Source organism: Carcharhinus amblyrhynchos, unplaced genomic scaffold (assembly GCF_965287045.1).
Source record: "Carcharhinus amblyrhynchos unplaced genomic scaffold, sCarAmb.v2.hapA scaffold_438, whole genome shotgun sequence".
NCBI classification, from domain to species: Eukaryota; Metazoa; Chordata; class Chondrichthyes; order Carcharhiniformes; family Carcharhinidae; genus Carcharhinus; species Carcharhinus amblyrhynchos.
In genome coordinates, this window is record NW_027650178.1 from 1 (window position 1) to 20,000 (window position 20,000).

Consider the following 20,000-nt stretch of genomic DNA (forward strand, 5'->3'; position numbering starts at 1 on the left):
TGTGTGAAATCTGGGTGATATCGGTGTGTGTGTGAACTCTGGGTGATATCAGTGTGTGTGTGAACTCTGGGTGATATCGGTGTGTGTGTGTAAACTCTGGGTGACATCGGTGTGTGTGTGAACCCTGGGTGATATCAGGGTGTCTGTGTGTGTGCGATCGTGAACTTTGGGCCGTGTTTCCCCCTAGTTTATTTTTAACAGCGAGGGAACGTGTGCTGACGTTGGGATACTGAGCTGCCGGTACATTTGGCCGGAGAGTTTGCTCCGTGGGTCCGTGCTGACCTCACGTCCGTGTGTTCTCCCTCCAGGTCAGTACACCACGGGCCGAGGGTCGTCGGGCGTGGGGCTGACCGCTGCGGTGATGAAAGACCCGGTGACCGGGGAGATGATCCTGGAAGGTGGGGCTCTGGTGTTGGCTGACCAAGGCATCTGCTGCATCGACGAGTTTGACAAGATGATGGACTCTGACCGCACTGCCATTCACGAGGTGATGGAGCAGCAGACCATCTCGATCGCCAAGGCAAGTGGCAGATGAGGGAGGCCTGAGTGTTTGCACGCTCCCCGTCACACTCGTAGCGATTTGTGTGGGCCAGTGATCTACTCCGATCGGGAGTCTTTAATCCTTCGGACAAAAAAAAAACCTCTGTCCCCCTGTCGAGGGAAAAGAGGCCCGTCCGAACCATCCTTTGACAATCTGTAAACCCAGTGGCGCTTGGTGTTATCCGAGTAAACCTTCTCTCCCTCCTGCCCAGCTATCTATTTTAAAACAGTGCTTTAACCAAAGTTCGCTTCAGATTTGAAATACGTTTCATACTTTGAAATATTCGATGGTTTGTAGACTGCCACCTGGAATTAAACCCTCTTTCCCCCCCCCCCCCCAACGTTTAACCGTGTTAAACCCTCTCCCCCCCCCCAACGTTTAACCGTGTTAAACCCTCTCCCCCCCCCCCAACGTTTAACCGTGTTAAACCCTCTCTCCCCCCCCCCCAACGTTTAACCGTGTTAAACCCTCTCCCCCCCCAACGTTTAACCGTGTTAAACCCTCTCCCCCCCCCCCCCAACGTTTAACCGTGTTAAACCCTCTCCCCCCCCCAACGTTTAACCGTGTTAAACCCTCTCCCCCCCCCAACGTTTAACCGTGTTAAACCCTCTCCCCCCCCCAACGTTTAACCGTGTTAAACCCTCTCCCCCCCCCCCCCCAACGTTTAACCGTGTTAAACCCTCTCCCCCCCCCAACGTTTAACCGTGTTAAACCCTCTCCCCCCCCCCCCAACGTTTGACCGTGTTAAACCCTCTCCCCCCCCCCCAACGTTTGACCGTGTTAAACCCTCTCCCCCCCCCCCAACGTTTAACCGTGTTAAACCCTCTCCCCCCCCCCAACGTTTAACCGTGTTAAACCCTCTCCCCCGCAACGTTTAACCGTGTTAAACCCTCTCCCCCCCCCCCCCAAAGTTTAACCGTGTTAAACCCTCCCCCCGCCCCCCCCCCCCCCAAAGTTTAACCGTGTTAAACCCCCCCCCCCCCCCAAAGTTTAACCGTGTTAAACCCTCCCCCCCCCCCCAAAGTTTAACCGTGTTAAACCCTCTCCCCTGTGTTTTATGAATTCAAAGAAGTAAGAGGTTAACAATGACCCCAAAACCATTGCGATTGGCACAACGCCCTGTGGAGAGGCAAGTTGTTTGGTTGACATACTGTACTCCAGAGGAACCTCTGTTCCTGAACTCTTTATCCCTCCAGTCCCTTCTTCCCTCAACTCCTTGACATCCCCCTGTTAGGGCTCAGAATAGAGGCTGTGTTTCTGTGTGCCGAGAGTCTTTGCCTCAGTCGCTGCGTGTGAAATGGCCAGCGTTGCGTTGATCCAGTACCTTGCTTGCTGTGGTGTTTTTGCTGCAATTTCTCCCACGGTCTGAAAGACCTGCCGGTTAGGGTGCGTTGGCCGTGCTAAATTCCCCCTCGGTGTAACCTGCAGGGACACCGCAGTGTGGCGACTGGGGGATTTTCACAGTAACTTCATCGCAGTGTTAATGTAAGCCTGCTTCTGACGCGAATAAGTAAACCTCAACGTGTTCATCTAAATGCTCCTTGAATGTCAAGGTTCTCCGCCTCCACCACCCTTTCGGGCAGTGAGGTCCAGGTTCCCGCAACCCTCGGTGAAAAAGCTTTTAATCAAAATACGTCTATGAGGGGAGGATCTTATAGAGACGTATAAGGTAATGAAGGGGATGGATAGGGTAGAGGTAGAGAGATTCTTCCCGCTTAGAAAGGACAGCAGGACTAGAGGGCACAGCCTCAAGATAAGAGGGGGGGGGCGCAGTTTAGATCGGAGTTGAGGAGGAACTTCTTCACTCAAAGGGTGGTGAGTCTCTGGAATTCTCTGCCCGTTGAAGTGGTGGAGGCTGCCTCGCTGAATATATTGAAGTCACGGGTAGATAGGTTTCTGATAGACAGGGGAATTAAGGGGAGAAAGCGGGAAAGTGGAACTGATCCACTATCAGATCAGCCATGATCTTATTGAATGGCGGGGCAGGTTCGAAGGGCTAGATGGCCGACTCCTGCTCCTATTTCTTATGTTCTTATAAATCTACCTATCGATGGTAAATCTGTGCCCTCTGACTATTGACACCTTTACTAAGGGAGGGGGTATGTTTTAAAGTTTATTTATTAGCGTCACAAGTGAGGCTTACATTAACACTGCAATGAAGTTACTGTGAGAATCCCCTAAGTCACCGCATTCTGGCGCCTGTTCGGGTAACACTGAGCGAGTATTTAGCACGGCCCAATGCACCCTAACCTGCGCGTCTTTGAACTCTTTCTTCCGATCTACCCTATCTCTTGTCCGTTTTGTACACTTCAGCCTTCTCTGCTCCAAGGAAAACAACCTCAGCTGTACTAGCCTGTCCTCATTGCCAAAACTCTGCAGCCCAGGCTCTGCTAATGGGTCAAGTATCTCATTTGTCGTCTTAGCCACTTTATCTGCCTGTCCTGCTGCCTACAGGCACCTCTGACCTTCTTGTACTTAAGAACATAAGAACATAAGAAATAGGAGCAGGAGTAGGCCATCTAGCCCTTCGAGCCTGCCCCGCCATTCAATAAGATCATGGCTGATCTGTCGCTGCTCAGTTCCACTTTCCCGCTTTCTCCCCATAACCCTTAATCCCCTCTCTTATCAAAAACCCATCAACCCGCGTCTTAAAAATATTTAGCGAGGCAGCCTCCACCACTTCAATGGGCAGAGAATTCCAGAGATTCACCACCCTTTGAGTGAAGAAGTTCCTCCTCAACTCCGTTCTAAACCGCCCCCCTTTTATCTTGAGGCTGTGCCCCCTAGTCCTACTGTCTTTTTTGAGCGGGAAGAGTCTCTCCACCTCTATCCTATCCATCCCATTCATCATCTTATACGTCTCAATGAGATCTCCCCTCATTCTTCTAAACTCTAATGAGTACAAGCCCAGTTTATTCAGCCTCTCCTCATAGCTCAACCCCCTCAACTCTGGTATCAGCCTAGTAAACCTCCTCTGCACTCCCCCCAAGGCCAAAATATCTTTGCGCAGGTGCGGCGCCCAAAACTGCACACAGTACTCCAGCTGTGGCCTCACCAATGCCCTATACAGCTGCAGCAAGACCTCCCTACTTTTATATTCAATCCCCCTCGCTATGAAGGCCAGCATCCCATTCGCCTTCCTGACCACCTGCTGCACCTGCAAGCTGGGTTTTTGCGACTCATGCACAAGGACCCCGAGGTCCCTCTGCACCGTCGCCTGCTGCAGTTTTTCGCCACGTAAGTAATAGTCCTTCCTACCATTATTCCTACCAAAGTGGACCACCTCACACTTGCCAACATTAAATTCCATTTGCCATTTCCTGGCCCATTCGCCCAGCCTATCTAGATCCTTCTGCAGACTCTCCACACCCTCCACACAATTTGCCATTCCCCCAATCTTGGTGTCATCAGCAAATTTCGACACCCTACACTCGGTTCCCTCCTCCAGATCATCTATATAAATGGTTAAAAGCTGAGGCCCCAGCACCGACCCCTGGGGCACTCCACTAGTCACCATCCGCCAATCCGAATAGCACCCGTTGACCCCCACTCTCTGCCTCCTATTTGACAGCCAATCCTCTATCCACGCTAACACCCTACCCCCAACTCCATGTCCCTCGACCTTCTGCAATAACCTCTTCCGTGTACCTTGTGCGCTTCCTGGCCTTGTGAGTCCTGCCAAAATGCGACACCTCTCTGGCTTTTCAGGATTGGCGTTTGGTGCAAAGGAAATGAAACTTGTTTGCTGAGGCTTTCTGCCCTTTCTGGCTGAGGTGTTTAGACCCTCTCTCGGACAGCAGCTCATTAACCGAGTGTGTAGCCCTCCCCTCGGAGCTGTTACTCTGCAGTGTGAGTGTATGTCGAGCGGTCCTTGGGTGGGGGGGGAGGGTTTAATCAATCGTTAAGTGAACCCTGAGCTCTTTCCCCCTCTCTCTCTCTAAAGGCTGGTATTATGACCACACTGAACGCTCGCTGCTCCATCCTGGCGGCTGCCAACCCTGCCTATGGTCGCTACAATCCCAAGAAAACGGTGGAACAGAATGTCCAGCTCCCAGCGGCACTGCTGTCCCGATTCGACCTCCTGTGGCTCATTCAGGATAAACCGGATCGAGATAACGACCTGAGGTACGGGAGGGAGTTGATTTATTGTTGTCGCGTTGACAATTTCTAAAGGTCAGCTTTCTGCGTTCGGCTTGGTTTGATAATAACCGAGCCAAGATTTATATCTTTCTTCTTTCACCACGTCGGAGCTAGTTATCCTTAGGGTGGGCAGGCATCAGTGGTCCCGCACACCCAGGCAAAACTAAAACTCCTTTCTTCTACTTTTCCAAACATTTATACCGGTCTGTAGGTGGGCTTCCAGAGCATTAGCCCATTACAGCTTGTCCCTGTCTCTTTTAAGAACATAAGAAACAGGAGCAGGAGTCGGCCATCTAGCCCTTCGAGCCTGCCCCGCCATTCAATAAGATCATGGCTGATCTGATAGTGGATCAGTCCCACTTTCCCGCTTTCTCCCCTTAATTCCCCTGTCTATCAGAAACCTATCTACCCGTGACTTAAATATATTCAGCGAGGCAGCCTCCACCACTTCAACGGGCAGAGAATTCCAGAGATTCACCACCCTTTGAGTGAATCTTGAGGCTGTGTCCTCTAGTCCTGCTGTCTTTTCTGAGCAGGAAGAATCTCTCTACCTCTACCCTATCCATCCCCTTCATTATCTTTTACGTCTCTATAAGATCCCCCCTCATCCTTCTAAACTCCAACGAGTACAGACCCAGTCTATTTAGTCTCTCTTCATAGTCCAACCCCCTCATCTCTGGTATCAGCCTAGTGAACCTCCTCTGCACTTCCTCCAAGGCCAGTATATCCTTGTGCAAGTGTGGCGACCAAAACTGCACGCAGTACTCCAGCTGCGGCCTCACCAGTATCCTGTACAGTTGCAGCAAGACCTCCCTGCTTTTATATTCTATCCCCCTCGCTATAAAGTCCAGCATCCCATTCGCCTTCTTGATCACCTGCTGCACCTGCAGACTGGGTTTTTGCAACTCGTGCACAAGGACCCCCAGGTCCCTCTGCACCGTAGCATGCTGCAGCTTTTCGCCTTTTAAATAATAATCCCTCCTTCTATCATTCTTGCCAAAGTGGATAACCTCTCACTTGCTAACATTACGCTCCATCTGCCAGGTCCTCGCCCACTCGCTCAGCCTACCCAGATCCCTCTACAGACTTTCCACACCCTCCACACAATTTGCTTTTCCACTCACTTCATGTCATCAGCAAATTTCATCACCCTACCCTCAGCCCCCTCCTCCGGATCATCTATATAAATGGTAAATAGCTGAGGCCCCAGCACCGATCCCTGTGGCACTCCACTAGTCACCAACCGCCAACCAGAATAGCACCCATTGATACCAACTCTCTGCTTCCTATTAGACATGATGTGGGTATGCCGGCATTGGACTGGCGTAAACACAGTAAAAACCTGACGAAGGGGGTTACCCCGAAAGCTAGTGAGTATATTATCAAATAAATAGGTTGGACTAAAACCTGGTGTTGTCAGACTTTTTACTCCTATTAGACAGCCAATCCTCTATCCACGCTAACACCTTACCCCCAACTCCACGCACTCTAACCTTCTGTAATAACCTTTTATGAGGCACCTTATCAAACGCCTTTTGGAAATCTAAAAACACCACATCCACTGGTTCCCCTCTGTCGACCACAGTAGTCACATCCTCATAGAATTCCAATACATTCGTCAAACATGACTTCCCCTTAACGAATCCGTGCTGCGTCTGCTCTATCAAACCATTCCTTTCCAGGTGCCTCGCTATTTCTTCTTTGATGACGGATTCTAGCATTTTCCAACTACAGATGTTAAATTAACCGACCTATAATTCCCTGCCTTTTGTCTGCTACCTTTTTTAAACAGCAGCGTAACCATTTTCCGATCTTCCGGCACTTCCCCGGAATCCACCAAATTTTGATAAATAATTACTAAGGCATCCACTATCACCACTTTACACGATCCACTTTTACCCCAAGAAAGCGGCAGTATAGCTGCATACACAGTTCGTAATGTTCTGAAAGCCAATCAAATCTGTACACACTTTCATCGCAATAAATCCTTACGTGACAGTTAAAACACTTGGTACTAGGTACAGTTAGACTACAGTATGAGATTAATGGCACTTCTACATTCGTGCAGGACAGCATGAGATTACAAACTATACAAAAACCTTATGGCTTTTATATTCTCAACATACATAGAACATAGAACATTACAGCGCAGAACAGGCCCTTCGGCCCACGATGTTGCGCCAACCAGCTTTTTAAAAAAAACACTAACCCACTAATCTAAACCAATCCCATTTCGTCCATAAACCTATCCACAGATCTCTTAAACGCCCCCAAACTAGGCGCATGTATTGGGATACAGTGAAAAGTACTGTTTCTTGAGTGCTATACAGACAAAGCATACCGTTCATAGAGAAGGAAAGGAGAGAGTGCAGAATGTAGTGTTACAGTCACAGCTAGGGTGTAGAGAAAGATCAGCGTTAAGCGAGGCAGGTCCATTCGAAAGTCTGACAGCAGCAGGGAAGAAACTGTTCTTGAGTCGGTCGGTACGGGACCTCAGAGTTTTGCACCTTTTTCCTGAAGGGAGAAGGTGGAAGAGAGAATGTCCAGGATGTAATTATGCCAGCTGGTTTGCCGAGGCAGCGGGAAGTGTAGACAGAGTCAATGGGTGGGGAGGCTGCTTTGCGTGATGGATTGGGGCTACGTTCATGACCACTTGTAGTTTCTGTAGAGAAGGAGCCCAGACCAAGCTGTGATGCATCCTTTCTGGGTTGTTTTCTATGGTGGGGAGTGGGGATGCAGGCAGAGCAGATGCTGGGAGGGTGGGGTGTCAGTGTTGGTGTAACCATCACTGGAAGAGGGGGAGGAGGTGGTGGTGCGGGGTGAGGCGACAGTGAGATCCCTCATCCCTGGAATTATTGTTATTGTCTCAGCGCTGTCTAAAGTGGGTGGTATCCTGAAGTAGAAAATCACAGCAGGAGTAGGCCATTCGGTCCCTCCATCCAGCCTGTTCCACCATTCCGTATGATCGTGGCTGATTCTCTCTCTCGACATCAGACTCCAGCGCTCTCCCCCAAACCCCTTTGCACTTTGAGTCTTGAAATCTCTCCCTCCTTCCGAAAGCCTCCAAAGCTTTCTGTGGTTGAGAATTCTGAGGGTTCACCTCCCTCTCCTGAGGTGAGGCGGTTTCTCCTCATCTCAGTCCTAAACGGCCAACCCCCGTGCCTTGAGATTGGGACAGTAGGACTAGAGGGCACAGCCACAAGATATGGGGGGGGGGCGGGTTTAGAACGGAGTTGAGGAGGAACTTCTTCACTCAAAGGGTGGTGAATCTCTGGAATTCTCTGCCCGTTGAAGTGGTGGAGGCTGCCTCGCTAAATATATTTAAGACGCGGGTTGATAGGTTTTTGATAAGCGAGGGGATTAAGGGTTATGGGGAGAGGGCGGGAATGTGGAACCGAGCCACGACAGATCAGCCATGATCTTATTGAATGGCGGGGCAGGCTCGAGGGGCTAGATGGCTGACGCACCCCCCCTTCCCTCCTCAGCTCCCAGCCAGAGGAGCCACCTTCTCTGTCCTGCCCTGTCAGAGTGAGATCCTCTCTCAAATACAGACCCAGTCTCTCCTCGCGTGACGACCCTGGGGACCCAGGGATCAGCCTGGTGATCCTTTTTTGCTGCGTGATAAATATAACTTTCTAAGATAAGGAGAGCAAAACTGCACGCGTGGCCTCAGCGAGGAACAGTGGGAAGATATCCTTGCTCTTGTACTCACGTCCTCTCCACCGTACTGCGATTAAGACTGAAACGCTGGCTGGAATTTTACTGCCCGCCACGGGAATCGGAGTGGACGAGGGGGGTGGACAGCGGGTAGCTCCGTTAACCTCGTGTGGGATTTTACGGGTTTGGGGACAATTGATTCTGTAAAGTCCCACCAGGTGTTTTGTTTGTGAAGGTTCTTCGTAACTTCCTTGCTCCTACACTCCAATCAACCCATCAAGTCTGCACTGACTCTTTCCCAGGACCTATCCCCTGCTCTATCCCTGTAACCCAATATATTTACCCCTCTGATCTCCCCAACCCCTACATCTTAAGACACTTAAGGGGCACCTTAGCATGGCCAATCCTGCATATTGAGGGAGCTCGGTCTCTTTTCCCTGGAGAGACGAAGGTTGAGAGGGGACCTGATACAGGTTTATAAAAAGTTGAGAGGAATAGATAGGGTGGATTCTCGGAGGCTATTTCCCAGGGCTGAAATGGTCACTACGAGAGGACACAGATTTAAGGTGCATGGAAGCAAGTACAGAGGAGATGTCAGGGGTAAGTTTTTCACTCAGAGGGTGGTGAGTGAGCTGCCGTCGGTGGTGGTAGAGGCGCTGGGGGGTCTTTTAAAAGACTTCTGGATGAGTACACGGGATCTAACGGGATTGGGAAGTTACAGATAGTTCTATGGCCTGGTAGGTATGGATGTGATCGGCACAACTTGTGGGCCGAAGGGCCTTGTTTCTGCTGGAGCGTTCTGTGTTCTGTATCTTTGGGCGCTAAGGGGCAATTTAACACGGCCAGTCCACCGAACCCACACGTTGTGGGTGAAATGGGAGCACCCAGAGGGAACCCACCACAGATACAGGGAGAATGTGTGGAGAATGTGCACAGTCACCCAAGGCCAGGATTGAACCCGGGTCCCCGGAGCTGAGGCAGCAGCGTTCACTGCCATGCGACTGGAATGGTGGGAGAGAGCAGGGGAATGGGGCAGGGCTGAGGGTTTGATCATTCGTACTGTGAAACTGTCAGCTCCGACACTGCCATTGATGGACCTACATTGAACTGCTGATGACACCAAAGTTGGATGAGTTGTAGACAGTGAGGACGGGTGTTACAGTTTGCAGAGGGACACAGATAAGCTGCAGAGCTGGGCCAAGAGGTGGCAGATGGAGTTTAATGCAGAAAAGTGTGAGGTGATTCACTTTGGTAAGAGTAACATGGGTACAGAATATAGGGCTAATGGAAGGACTCTTAATAGTGTTGACGAGCAGAGAGATCTCGGGGTACATATGCATAGATCCCTGAAAGTTGGCACACAGGTTGTTAAGAAGGCGGACGGTGTGTTAGCTTTTATTGGGAGAGGGATTGAGTTTCGGAGCCGTGAGGTCATGTTACAACTGTACAAAACTCTGGTGCGGCCGCACTTGGAGTATTGCGTACAGTTCTGGTCGCTGCATTATAAGAAAGATGTGGAGGCGTTGGAAAGGGTGCAGAGGAGGTTTACCAGGATGTTGCCTGGTATGGTGGGAAGGTCTTATGAGGAAAGGCTGAGGGACTTGAGGTTATTTTCATTAGAGAGAAGAAGGTTAAGAGGTGACCTAATTGAGGCATACAAGATGATCAGAGGGTCCGATAGGGTGGACAGTGAGAGCCTTTTATCTCGGATGGTGATGGTTAACCCGAGGGGACAGCTTTAAATTGAGGGGTGGTAATTATCGGACGGATGTCAGAGGTAGGTTCTTTACTCAGAGGGTAGTAAGGGCGTGGAATGGCCTGCCTGCAGCAGTTGTGGACTCGCCAACTTTAAGGGTGTTCAAATGGTCAGTGGCTAGGCATATGGATAAGATTGGAATAGTTTAGGTTAGAGGGTCATTAGATTGGTTCCACTGGTCAGCACAACATCGAGGGCCGGAGGGCCTGGACTGCGCTGGAATGTTCTGTGAGTGCAGCACGGGATGTGATGGTAAGGCTGGGCCTGAGGGTCGGAGAAACACTGGGGAGAGAAAGGCTGGCCCTTAGAGCTTGGGCTGGTGTCCTCTCTCTCTCTCTCTCTCTCTCTCACAGTGCAACTCGTGTGGTCAGTTCCTCTGATAGATCTGTTAAGAGTCCGCTGAGGAGGTGACAGGGAAGTTAGATAAAGGAGAGCCAGTGGGCCTGATTTATTTAGATTTCCAGAAGGCCTTTGACAAGATGCCACATAGGAGACAGTTAAATAAGTTAAGGGCCCATGGTGTTAAGGGTAAGATCCTGGCATGGATGGCTGACTGGCAGAATGTGGAGATGCCGGTGTTGGACTGGGGTAAACACAGTCTGACAACACCAGGTTCAAGTCCAACCAGTTTATTTGATAGTAAACTCACAAGCTTTCGGGGGTTTGCCCCTTCGTTAGGTGAATGGAGAGTTCTGGCCTCAGACAGAGCATATAAGGGGAAGGTGGGACCTCTATAAGAGGGATGGTCTACACCTGAACCAGAGGGGAATCAATATCCTGGGGGGTAAATTTGCAAAAGCGATGCAGGAAGGTTTAAACTGATTCGTAGGGGGGGAAGGATAGTGAGGAAAGGGGGTGAAAGTGAGGGGGGCATAGTTGGGGAATGCAAGGCACGGCATAGTGGGGGTGGGGCGGAGCAGGGTTTGAAATGCGTGTACTTTAATGCGAGGAGTATTCGCAATAAAGTGGATGAACTTGCAGCGTGGATCAGTACCTGGGACTTTGATGTTGTGGCCATTTCTGAGACATGGATAGAGCAGGGTCAGGAATGGATGTTGCAGGTTCCGGGGTACAAATGCTTTAGTCGGAGTAGAGAAGAAGGTAGAAGGGGGGGTGGGGTAGCATTGCTAGTGAAGGACTGTATCACAGTGTCGGAGAGAAAGTTTGATGAGGACTTGTCAGTTGAGGTAGTATGGGCGGAGATTAGAAATAGGAGAGGAGAGGTCACCCTGTTGGGAGTCTTTTATAGACCTCCTAAAAGTTCTAGAGAGGTTGAGGAAAGGATTGCGGAGACAATCCTGGTTAGGAGTGAAAGTAATAGGGTAATTGTTATGGGGGACTTTAACTTTACGAATATTGATTGGAGTTGCTATAGTTCTAGCTCGCTTGAGGGGTCAGTGTTTGTACAAAGCGTGCAGGAAGGTTTTTTGTCTCAGTATGTAGACAGGCCAACTAGAGGTGAGGCTATATTGGATTTGGTGCTGGGAAATGAGCCAGACCAGGTGCTAGACTTGGAAGTTGGTGTGCATTTTGGTGATAGTGACCACAATTCGGTTACGTTCACCTTAGTGATGGGAAGAGATAGGCATGAACCTCGGGTCAGCAATTTTAGCTGGGGTAAGGGCGATTATGAGGCTATCAGGAGTGAATTAGGAAGCATGGATTGGATTAGGGGATTACAGGGACTGGGAACGTCTGAAATGTGGAGTTTTTTCAAGGAGCAGCTACTGCGAGTCCTTGATAGGTATGTCCCTGTCAGGCATGGTGGATTTGGTAGATCTAGGGAACCGTGGTGCACTAAAAGAGTTGAGTCGATGGTTAAAAAGAAAAAGGAGGCTTATGTTCGGATGAGATTGGAGGGCTCAGATAGTGCACTAGAAAGCTTTAGATTGGCTAGGAGGGAGTTGAAGAGTGAGTTGAGAAGGGCTAAAAGAGGACATGAGAAGACTTTGGCTGATAGGATTAAGGAGAATCCTAAGGCGTTCTATAGGTATGTCAAGAACAGAAGGTTGGTCAGGGCAAGATTAGGGCCAGTTACAGACAGCAGGGGGAAGTTGTGTGTGGAACCGGAGGAGATTGGAGAAGTATTGAACCAATATTTCTCTTCGGTGTTCACGCAGGGGGACATGAATATAGCTGAGGAGGACATTGGGTTGCAGGGGTGTAAAATAGACAGTATTACGGTTGATAAAGGGGATGTGCTGGAAATTCTTGAGGGGCTGAAAATAGATAAGTCCCCTGGTCCGGATGGGATCTACCCTAGGATTCTCTGGGAGGCTAGAGAGGTGATTGCAGAGCCTCTGGCTCAGATCTTCAGGTCATCATTGGTCTCTGGTGTAGTCCCGGAGGATTGGAGGATAGCGAATGTTGTCCCATTGTTTAAGAAGGGGAACAGAGACTTTGCCGGGAATTATAGACCGGTGAGTCTTACTTCTGTTGTGGGCAAGGTTTTAGAAAAAATTATTAGGGATAGGATTTATAGTTATTTGGAATGTAATGAATTGATTAGAAATAGTCAGCATGGTTTTGTAGCGGGTAGGTCGTGCCTTACTAACCTTATTGAGTTTTTTGAGAAGGTGACCAAAGAGGTGGATGGGGGCAAGGCAGTTGACGTGGTATACATGGATTTTAGTAAGGCGTTCGATAAGGTTCACCATGGTAGGCTTCTGCAGAAAATGCAGATGTATGGGATTGTGGGTAATCTAGGAAGTTGGATCAGGAATTGGCTATCAGATAGGAGACAGAGGGTGGTGGTGGATGGTAAATATTCATCATGGAGTACAGTTACGAGTGGTGTGCCTCAGGGATCTGTTTTGGGGCCACTGTTGTTTGTAATTTTTATTAATGATCTGGATGAGGGTATAGTTGGGTGGATTAGTAAATTTGCTGATGACACCAAAGTTGGAGGTGTGGTAGATTGTGAGGAAGGGTGTCATAGTCTGCAGGAAGACTTAGATAGGTTGCAGAGCTGGGCCGAGAGGTGGCGGATGGAATTTAATGCGGAGAAGTGTGAGGTAATTCACTTTGGTAGGAGCAACAGATGTGTCGAGTATAGGGCTAACGGGAGGACTTTGAATAGTGTGGATGAACAGAGGGATCTAGGTGTGTGTGTACATAGATCCCTGAAAGTTGGGAATCAAGTAGATAAGGTTGTTAAGAAGGCATACGGTGTCTTGGCGTTTATTGGTAGGGGGATTGAATTTAGGAGTCGCAGTGTAATGTTGCAACTGTACACTACTCTAGTGCGGCCGCACTTGGAGTACTGTGTGCAGTTCTGGTCCCCGCATTACAAGAAGGATGTGGAGGCGTTGGAGAGGGTGCAGAGGAGGTTTACTAGGATGTTGCCTGGTATGGTGGGGAGGTCCTATGAGGAGAGACTGAGGGATTTAGGGTTGTTTTCGTTGGAAAGAAGGCGGCTAAGAGGGGATCTTATTGAAACATATAAGATGATTAGAGGTTTAGATAGGGTGGATAGTGATAGCCTTTTTCCTCGGATGGAGAAAGCTAGCACGAGGGGGCATGGCTTTAAATTAAGGGGGGGTAGCTACAGGACGGATGTCAGGGGTAGGTTCTTTACCCAGCGGGTGGTGAGGGATTGGAATGCCCTGCCTGCTGCAGTTGTAAATGCGTCTAGTTTGGGGGCGTTTAAGAGATCTCTGGATAGGTTTATGGACGAAAAGGGATTGGTATAGGCTAGTGGGTCATTGTTTTTGTAACTGGTCGGCGCAACATCGTGGGCCGAAGGGCCTGTTCTGCGCTGTAATGTTCTATGTTCTATGTTCTATGTTCTATAACAGCACAGAGAGTTTACAGATTACTGATTAGAATGTGAATCTTTACACCTAACCTGCTGTTCAAGTCTTAAAGATCCCGACAGTGTGAGTGGAAGGAGCACTGATCACAGGTTAAAGAGATGTGTATTGTCTCCAGACAGGACAGTAAGTGAGGTTTTACAAACGCAGGCAAGTCACGGGGGTTACAGATAGTGCAACATGAACCCAAGGCCCTGGGTGAGGCCATCCTGGTGTGTGCGGAACTTGGCTCTCAGTCTCTGCTCAGCGACTCTGCGCTGTCGTGTGTCCTGAGGGCCGCCTTGGAGAACGCTTACCCGAAGGTCGGAGGCCAAATGCCCGTGACCACTGAAGTGTTCGCCAACAGGAAGAGAACAGTCTTGCCTGGTGATTGTCGAGCGATGTTCTTATGAATGGGGATGGGGAGAATATCAGCCATGATTGAATGGTGGGGAGTATCAATGGGGCCGAGTGGCCTCGTTCTACTGTTATGTCTTACAGTGTCTCTGTGTGAGTTTTCCCTTTTTGTCTCGCTCCCCCCTCAGGCTAGCTCAGCACATCACCTACGTCCACCAGCACAGCAAGCAGCCGCCCTCGCAGTTCCAGCCACTGGAGATGAACCTCATGCGGTAAGCAGTTAACACCCGATTCCACCAGACATGCACAGTCAGAGTGTGTTCGCATGGGGAGAATCTTACTCAACACCGAGGAGAGTGGACAGCGGTAATGTGGTAGATATAAGGACATAAGAAACAGGAGCAGGAGTCGGCCATCTAGCCCTTCGAGCCTGCCCCACCATTCAATAAGATCATGGCTGATCTGATAGTGGATCAGTTCCACTTTCCCGCTTTCTCCCCTTAATTCCCCTATCAGAAACCTATCTACCCGTGACTTCAATATATTCAGCAAGGCAGCCTCCACCACTTCAATAGAACATCGAACACTCCAGCACAAACAGGCCCTCCGGCCCACTAGTTGCACCGATCACTTCTATACCTATTAAGCCACAGACCTGTCTTTAAACCCCAATCCCATTAGATCCCATGTACTCATCCAGAAGTCTTTTAAAATATCCCAGCGAGTCCAAACAATGGGCAGAGAATTCCAGAGATTCACCACCCTTTGAGTGAAGAAGTTCCTCCTTAACTCTGATCTAAACTGCCCCCCCTTATCTTGAGGCTGTGCCCTCTAGTCCTGCTATCCTTTCTAAGCAGGAAGAATCTACCTCTCCCCTATCCATCCCCTTCATTATCTTATACGTCTCTATAAAATCCCCCCCTCATCCTTCTAAACTCCAACGAGTACAGACCCAGTCTATTTAGTCTCTCTTCATAGTCCAACCCCCTCATCTCTGGTATCAGCCGAGTGAACCTCCTCTGCACTCCCTCCAAGGCCAATATATCCTTCCGCAAGTGCGGCGACCAAAACTGCACACAGTACTCCAGCTGTGGCCTCACCAGTGCCCTGTACAGTTGCAGCAAGACCTCCCTGCTTTTATATTCAATCCCCCTCGCTATGAAGGCCAGCATCCCATTCGCCTTCTCGATCACCTGCTGCATCTGCAGACTGGGTTTTTGCAACCAGTGCTCAAGGACGCCCAGGTCCCTCCGATAATTTATCTAGATTTTCAAAAGATGTGTCTCCTTTAATAAACAAATGAACAAGGTGAGAGTTGGGGGACAAAAGGGGGAAGAGGAATAGAGGCTGGCTGGGTGTGGGTTTTGAAAGTGCCCGGTCTCACGTCTTTCCCTTGTTTGTACCCGCACTCAGGCGCTATATTACCCTGTGTAAAAATAAGCAGCCAGTGATCCCAGAGTCGCTGGCAGATTACATCACCGCAGCCTACGTGGAGATGAGGAAGGAGTCCCGAGTCAACAAGGACATGACCTTTACATCGGCCAGGACGCTGCTGTCTGTCCTGCGTCTCTCCACTGCCCTGGTATGTACCTCTCCGAGTTGGGAAATCATGTCACTGCTGTATTAAACCTTTGGTTGGGCCGCATTTGGAATATTGCGTGCAGTGCTGGTCATCAGAAGGACGTGGAAGCTTTAGAGAGAGAAGGTTCTCCAGGGTGCTGCCTGGTCTCGAGGACGTTGTCTTTGAGGAGAGATCGGACTAACCGGGAGTGTTTTCACCAGAAAGATGGAGGCTTTTCGTTCACAGGTTTTAAGTCGGTCTGCCTCGTGTCCAACAAGGGGCATACACGCGATGGGTCGTACTGGGGCTGCTCTTGGATGTTTGAGATTGGCCTAGTGCTTCATGTCGTTAGTGTGTGCCTAAACTGGACCAGATACTGGGCAAGACGACAGCTCAGTGACTATCGCTGATTGCTGTGCAGACACATGGATTTGGGCCGGTGTCTCTGTGGGAGTTTGCGCATTCTCCCCGTGCTTGCGTGGGTTTTCTCCGGGTGCTCCGGTTTCCTCCCACACCCCAAAGATGTGCTGTTAGGCTGATTGGAGGTAATAAATTGTCCCTAAATCAGTTCCCCTCAATCTGGATGGCCATAAAACATTAGACAGGGGTCGTGGGGGGAGATGGGGACTGGTGGTGTTGAGATGGCAGTGCGGGCTCGTTGGGCCGAAGGGCCTGTTTCCCGGGCTGATTTTGTTCTTTGTTCTTTGAGACCCGAGAGGGGCCTGCGCCACGCTGAGAGGCAGGGACTGGGCGGGTAATCGAAGGCTTTTTCCCAGGGATAGAAACAAACCTGGAAATGAGAAATAACGGAAAGCGTGCTGGCGAGGAGGGTGCATTGGCCATGCTAAATTCTCCCTCAGTGTTACCCCGAACAGGCGCCAGAGTGTGGCAACTAGGAGGATTTGCACAGTAACTTAATTGCGGTGTTAGTGTAAGCCTGCTTGTGACACTAACAAATAAACTTTTAAAAGTCGTTAAAAATTAACATCACAGGACAGCCAGGCCATATATAAAACAAAAACAAGCACTTAGGTTTCATTTCCACAGCGTTAGAATGGAAAGTGCGGGAAGTTACGTTAAACCACACTTAAGAACATAAGAAATCAGAGCAGGAGTCGGCCATCTAACCCTTGGAGCCTGCCCCGCCATTCAATAAGATCATGGCTGATCTGAATGTTGGACCCTTGGAGGATGAGAGGGGGGATTTAGCGGTGGGCGATGAGCAAATAATGGTAGGAAGGACTATAACTTACATGGCGAAAAGCTGCAGCATGCGACGGTGCAGAGGGACCTGGGCGTCCTTGTGCATGAGTCGCAAAAACCCAGTCTGCAGGTGCAGCAGGTGGTCAGGAAGGCAAATGGGATGCTGGCCTTTATAGCGAGGGGGATAGAATATAAAAGTAGGGAGGTTTTGCTGCAACTGTACAGGGTACTGGTGAGGCCACAGCTGGAGTACTGTGTGCAGTTTTGGTCGCCGCACTTGCACAAGGATATTTTGGCCTTGGAGGGAGTGCAGAGGAGGTTCACTAGGCTGATACTAGAGATGAGGGGGTTGGACTATGAAGAGAGACTGAATAGACTGGGTCTGTACTCAGAGTTTAGAAGGATGAGGGGGGATCTTATAGAGACGTATAAGATAATGAAGGGGATGGATAGGGTAGAGGTAGAGAGATTCTTCCCACTCAGAAAGGACAGCAGGACTAGAGGGCACAGCCTCAAGATAAGGGGGGGCAGTTTAGATCGGAGTTGAGGAGGAACTTCTTCACTCAAAGGGTGGTGAATCTCTGGAATTCTCTGCCCGTTGAAGTGGTGGAGGCTGCCTCGCTGAATATATTTAAGTCACGGGTAGATAGGTTTCTGATAGACAGGGGAATTAAGGGGAGAAAGCGGGAAAGTGGAACTGATCCACTATCAGATCAGCCATGATCTTATTGAATGGCGGGGCAGGCTCGAGGGGCTAGATGGCCGACTCCTGCTCCTATTTCTTATGTTCTTATTCTTCTAAACATCCTTGCTGTGGTTGTGGAGTGACAGGTAGGCCAGACCGGGTGAGGATGGACAGATGGGCTTTTCCCCACAGTGAGGTTTCATGGTTATCTGTACATTCTGAATTCCAGATATTTTTTAATTACTGGATTTAAATTCCACCATCTGCCGTGGGTTCCCCGGAGCATTAGCTGAGTTTGTGGATTAACGGCCTAGCAGTAATACCACCAGGCTATCGCCTCGCCTCCTGGGTCTCTGGATTGAGAAGAGGCTGGCTCAGTGTTAAAGTGCTGACAGTGCAGGTAGTAAGACTGAATACCTACTGTACTGGAGGCACTTGGAGCACTGCCCAGCCACCCCCTACGTCCGGTTAATGCCGATCTGGAGCGTCTCACAGCACTGAACCCTTGGAGAGTGTCCAGCGTTATTCGTTCGCCTCTGCGGAGCTCCTGATCCCTCTGCCCCCGCACCCCTCCCTTGGATACCCAGGGACTGACACTGTGGCTTTTCCTTAGCCGTGGGTGAGGTGTTACCTGGTGATGGTGTTGAGGCTCTACTCACTTCCTTCACTGTTTGTGACTGCACTGCTGTCGCTCTGAGGGCGTTCCTCTCTTCCCCCATCCCCAAAACCCTCCACTCCAACAACCCAACACTCTCCAATGGAGACCCCAACAACCTCTGGCCCTCCAACACTCTCCCCCTGACTGCAGTTACCCCACCAACCTCTGACCCCCCAACACTCTCCATCGGAGAGTTGGAGGGTCAGAGGTTGGTGGGGTAACTCTGCAGTCAGGGGGAGAGTGTTGGAGGGTCAGAGGCTGTTGGGGTAACTCTGCAGTCGGGGGGGAGAGTGTTGGGGGGCCAGAGGCTGGTGGGGTAACTCTCTGCAGTCAGGGGGAGAGTGTTGGAGGGTCGGAGGTTGGTGGGGTAACTCTCTGCAGTCAGGGGGAGAGTGTTGGAGGGTCAGAGGTTCGTGGGGTAACTCTCTGCAGTCGGGGGGGAGAGTGTTGGAGGGTCGGAGGTTGTGGGGGGGGGGGGTGCCTGGGTGACGGTCACTGCGCACTCAGAGAGAGAGAGAGTCTGCCTCCTGGAACTCCAAAGTGCTGTTAGTGCAGGTAGTGTGCTATTCGTCTACTGCAGTATGAGCACTTGTGTAGCTACAGGAGGGAAGGCAGCCATCGTGGACACTCGGAGTAGGCCATTTGGCCCTTCCAGACTGCCCCACCATCCATTCTGATCATGGCTGGTCATCCAGTTTCATATCCTGATCCCCCCCTTAGCTTATGAGGAGAGTTTGAATAGACTGGGCCTTGGAGTTTAGAAGGATGAGGGGGGATTTTATAGAGAACATAAGAACGTAAGAAATAGGAGCAGGAGTCGGCCATCTAGCCCTTCGAGCCTGCCCCGCCATTCAATAAGATCATGGCTGATCTGTTGTGTCTCAGTTCCACTTTCCCACCCTCTCCCCATAACCCTTAATCCCCTTGCCTATCAAAAACTTATCAACCCACGTCTTAAATATATTCAGCGAGGCAGCCTCCACCACTTCAACGGGCAGAGAATTCCAGAGATTCAGCACCCTTTGAGTGAAGAAGTTCCTCCTCAACTCCGTTCTAAACCACCCCCCCTTTATCTTGAGGCTGTGCCCTCTAGTCCTACTGTCCTTTCTGAGCGAGAAGAGCCTCTCCACCTCTATCCTATCCATCCCATTCATCATCTTATATGTCTCAATGAGATCTCCTCTCATTCTTCTAAACTCTAATGAGTACAAGCCTAGTTTATTCAGCCTCTCCTCATAGTTCAACCCCCTCAACTCTGGTATCAGCCTAGCGAACCTCCTCTGCACTCCCTCCAAGGCCAATATATCCTTCCGCAAGTGTGGCGACCAAAACTGCACACAGTACTCCAGCTGCGGCCTCACCAGTGCCCTGTACAGTTGCAGCAAGACCTCCCTACTTTTATATTCAATCCCCCTCGCTATGAAGGCCAGCATCCCATTCGCCTTGTGATCACTGAAGGCGTGTAAGATAATGAAGGGGATAGATAGGGTAGAGGTAGGGAGATTCTTCCCGCTCAGAAAGGACAGCAGGACTAGAGGGCACAGCCTCAAGATGGGGGGGGGGGGGGGGAAGGTGGGGTGCAGTTTAGATCGGAGTTGAGGAGGAACTTCTTCACTCAAAGGGTGGTGAATCTCTGGAGTTCTCTGCCCGT

General features: G+C 50.2%; 1 protein-coding gene across 1 annotated transcript in view; it reads left to right on the forward strand.

Annotated features, from left to right (window-relative positions):
• Positions 1-308: 308 nt before the first annotated feature.
• LOC145339391 (DNA replication licensing factor mcm7-A-like) overlaps positions 309-20,000 on the forward strand; it is a gene marked incomplete at its 5' end in the record, with an annotated part of 23,752 nt that continues 4,060 nt past the window's right edge. The window contains 4 exons of the mRNA XM_080183838.1: positions 309-520; positions 4,485-4,666; positions 14,431-14,514; positions 15,656-15,824. Of these exons, the coding sequence (XP_080039964.1) occupies positions 309-520; positions 4,485-4,666; positions 14,431-14,514; positions 15,656-15,824 (647 nt within the window). The remainder of the gene's footprint in view (positions 521-4,484; positions 4,667-14,430; positions 14,515-15,655; positions 15,825-20,000) is intronic.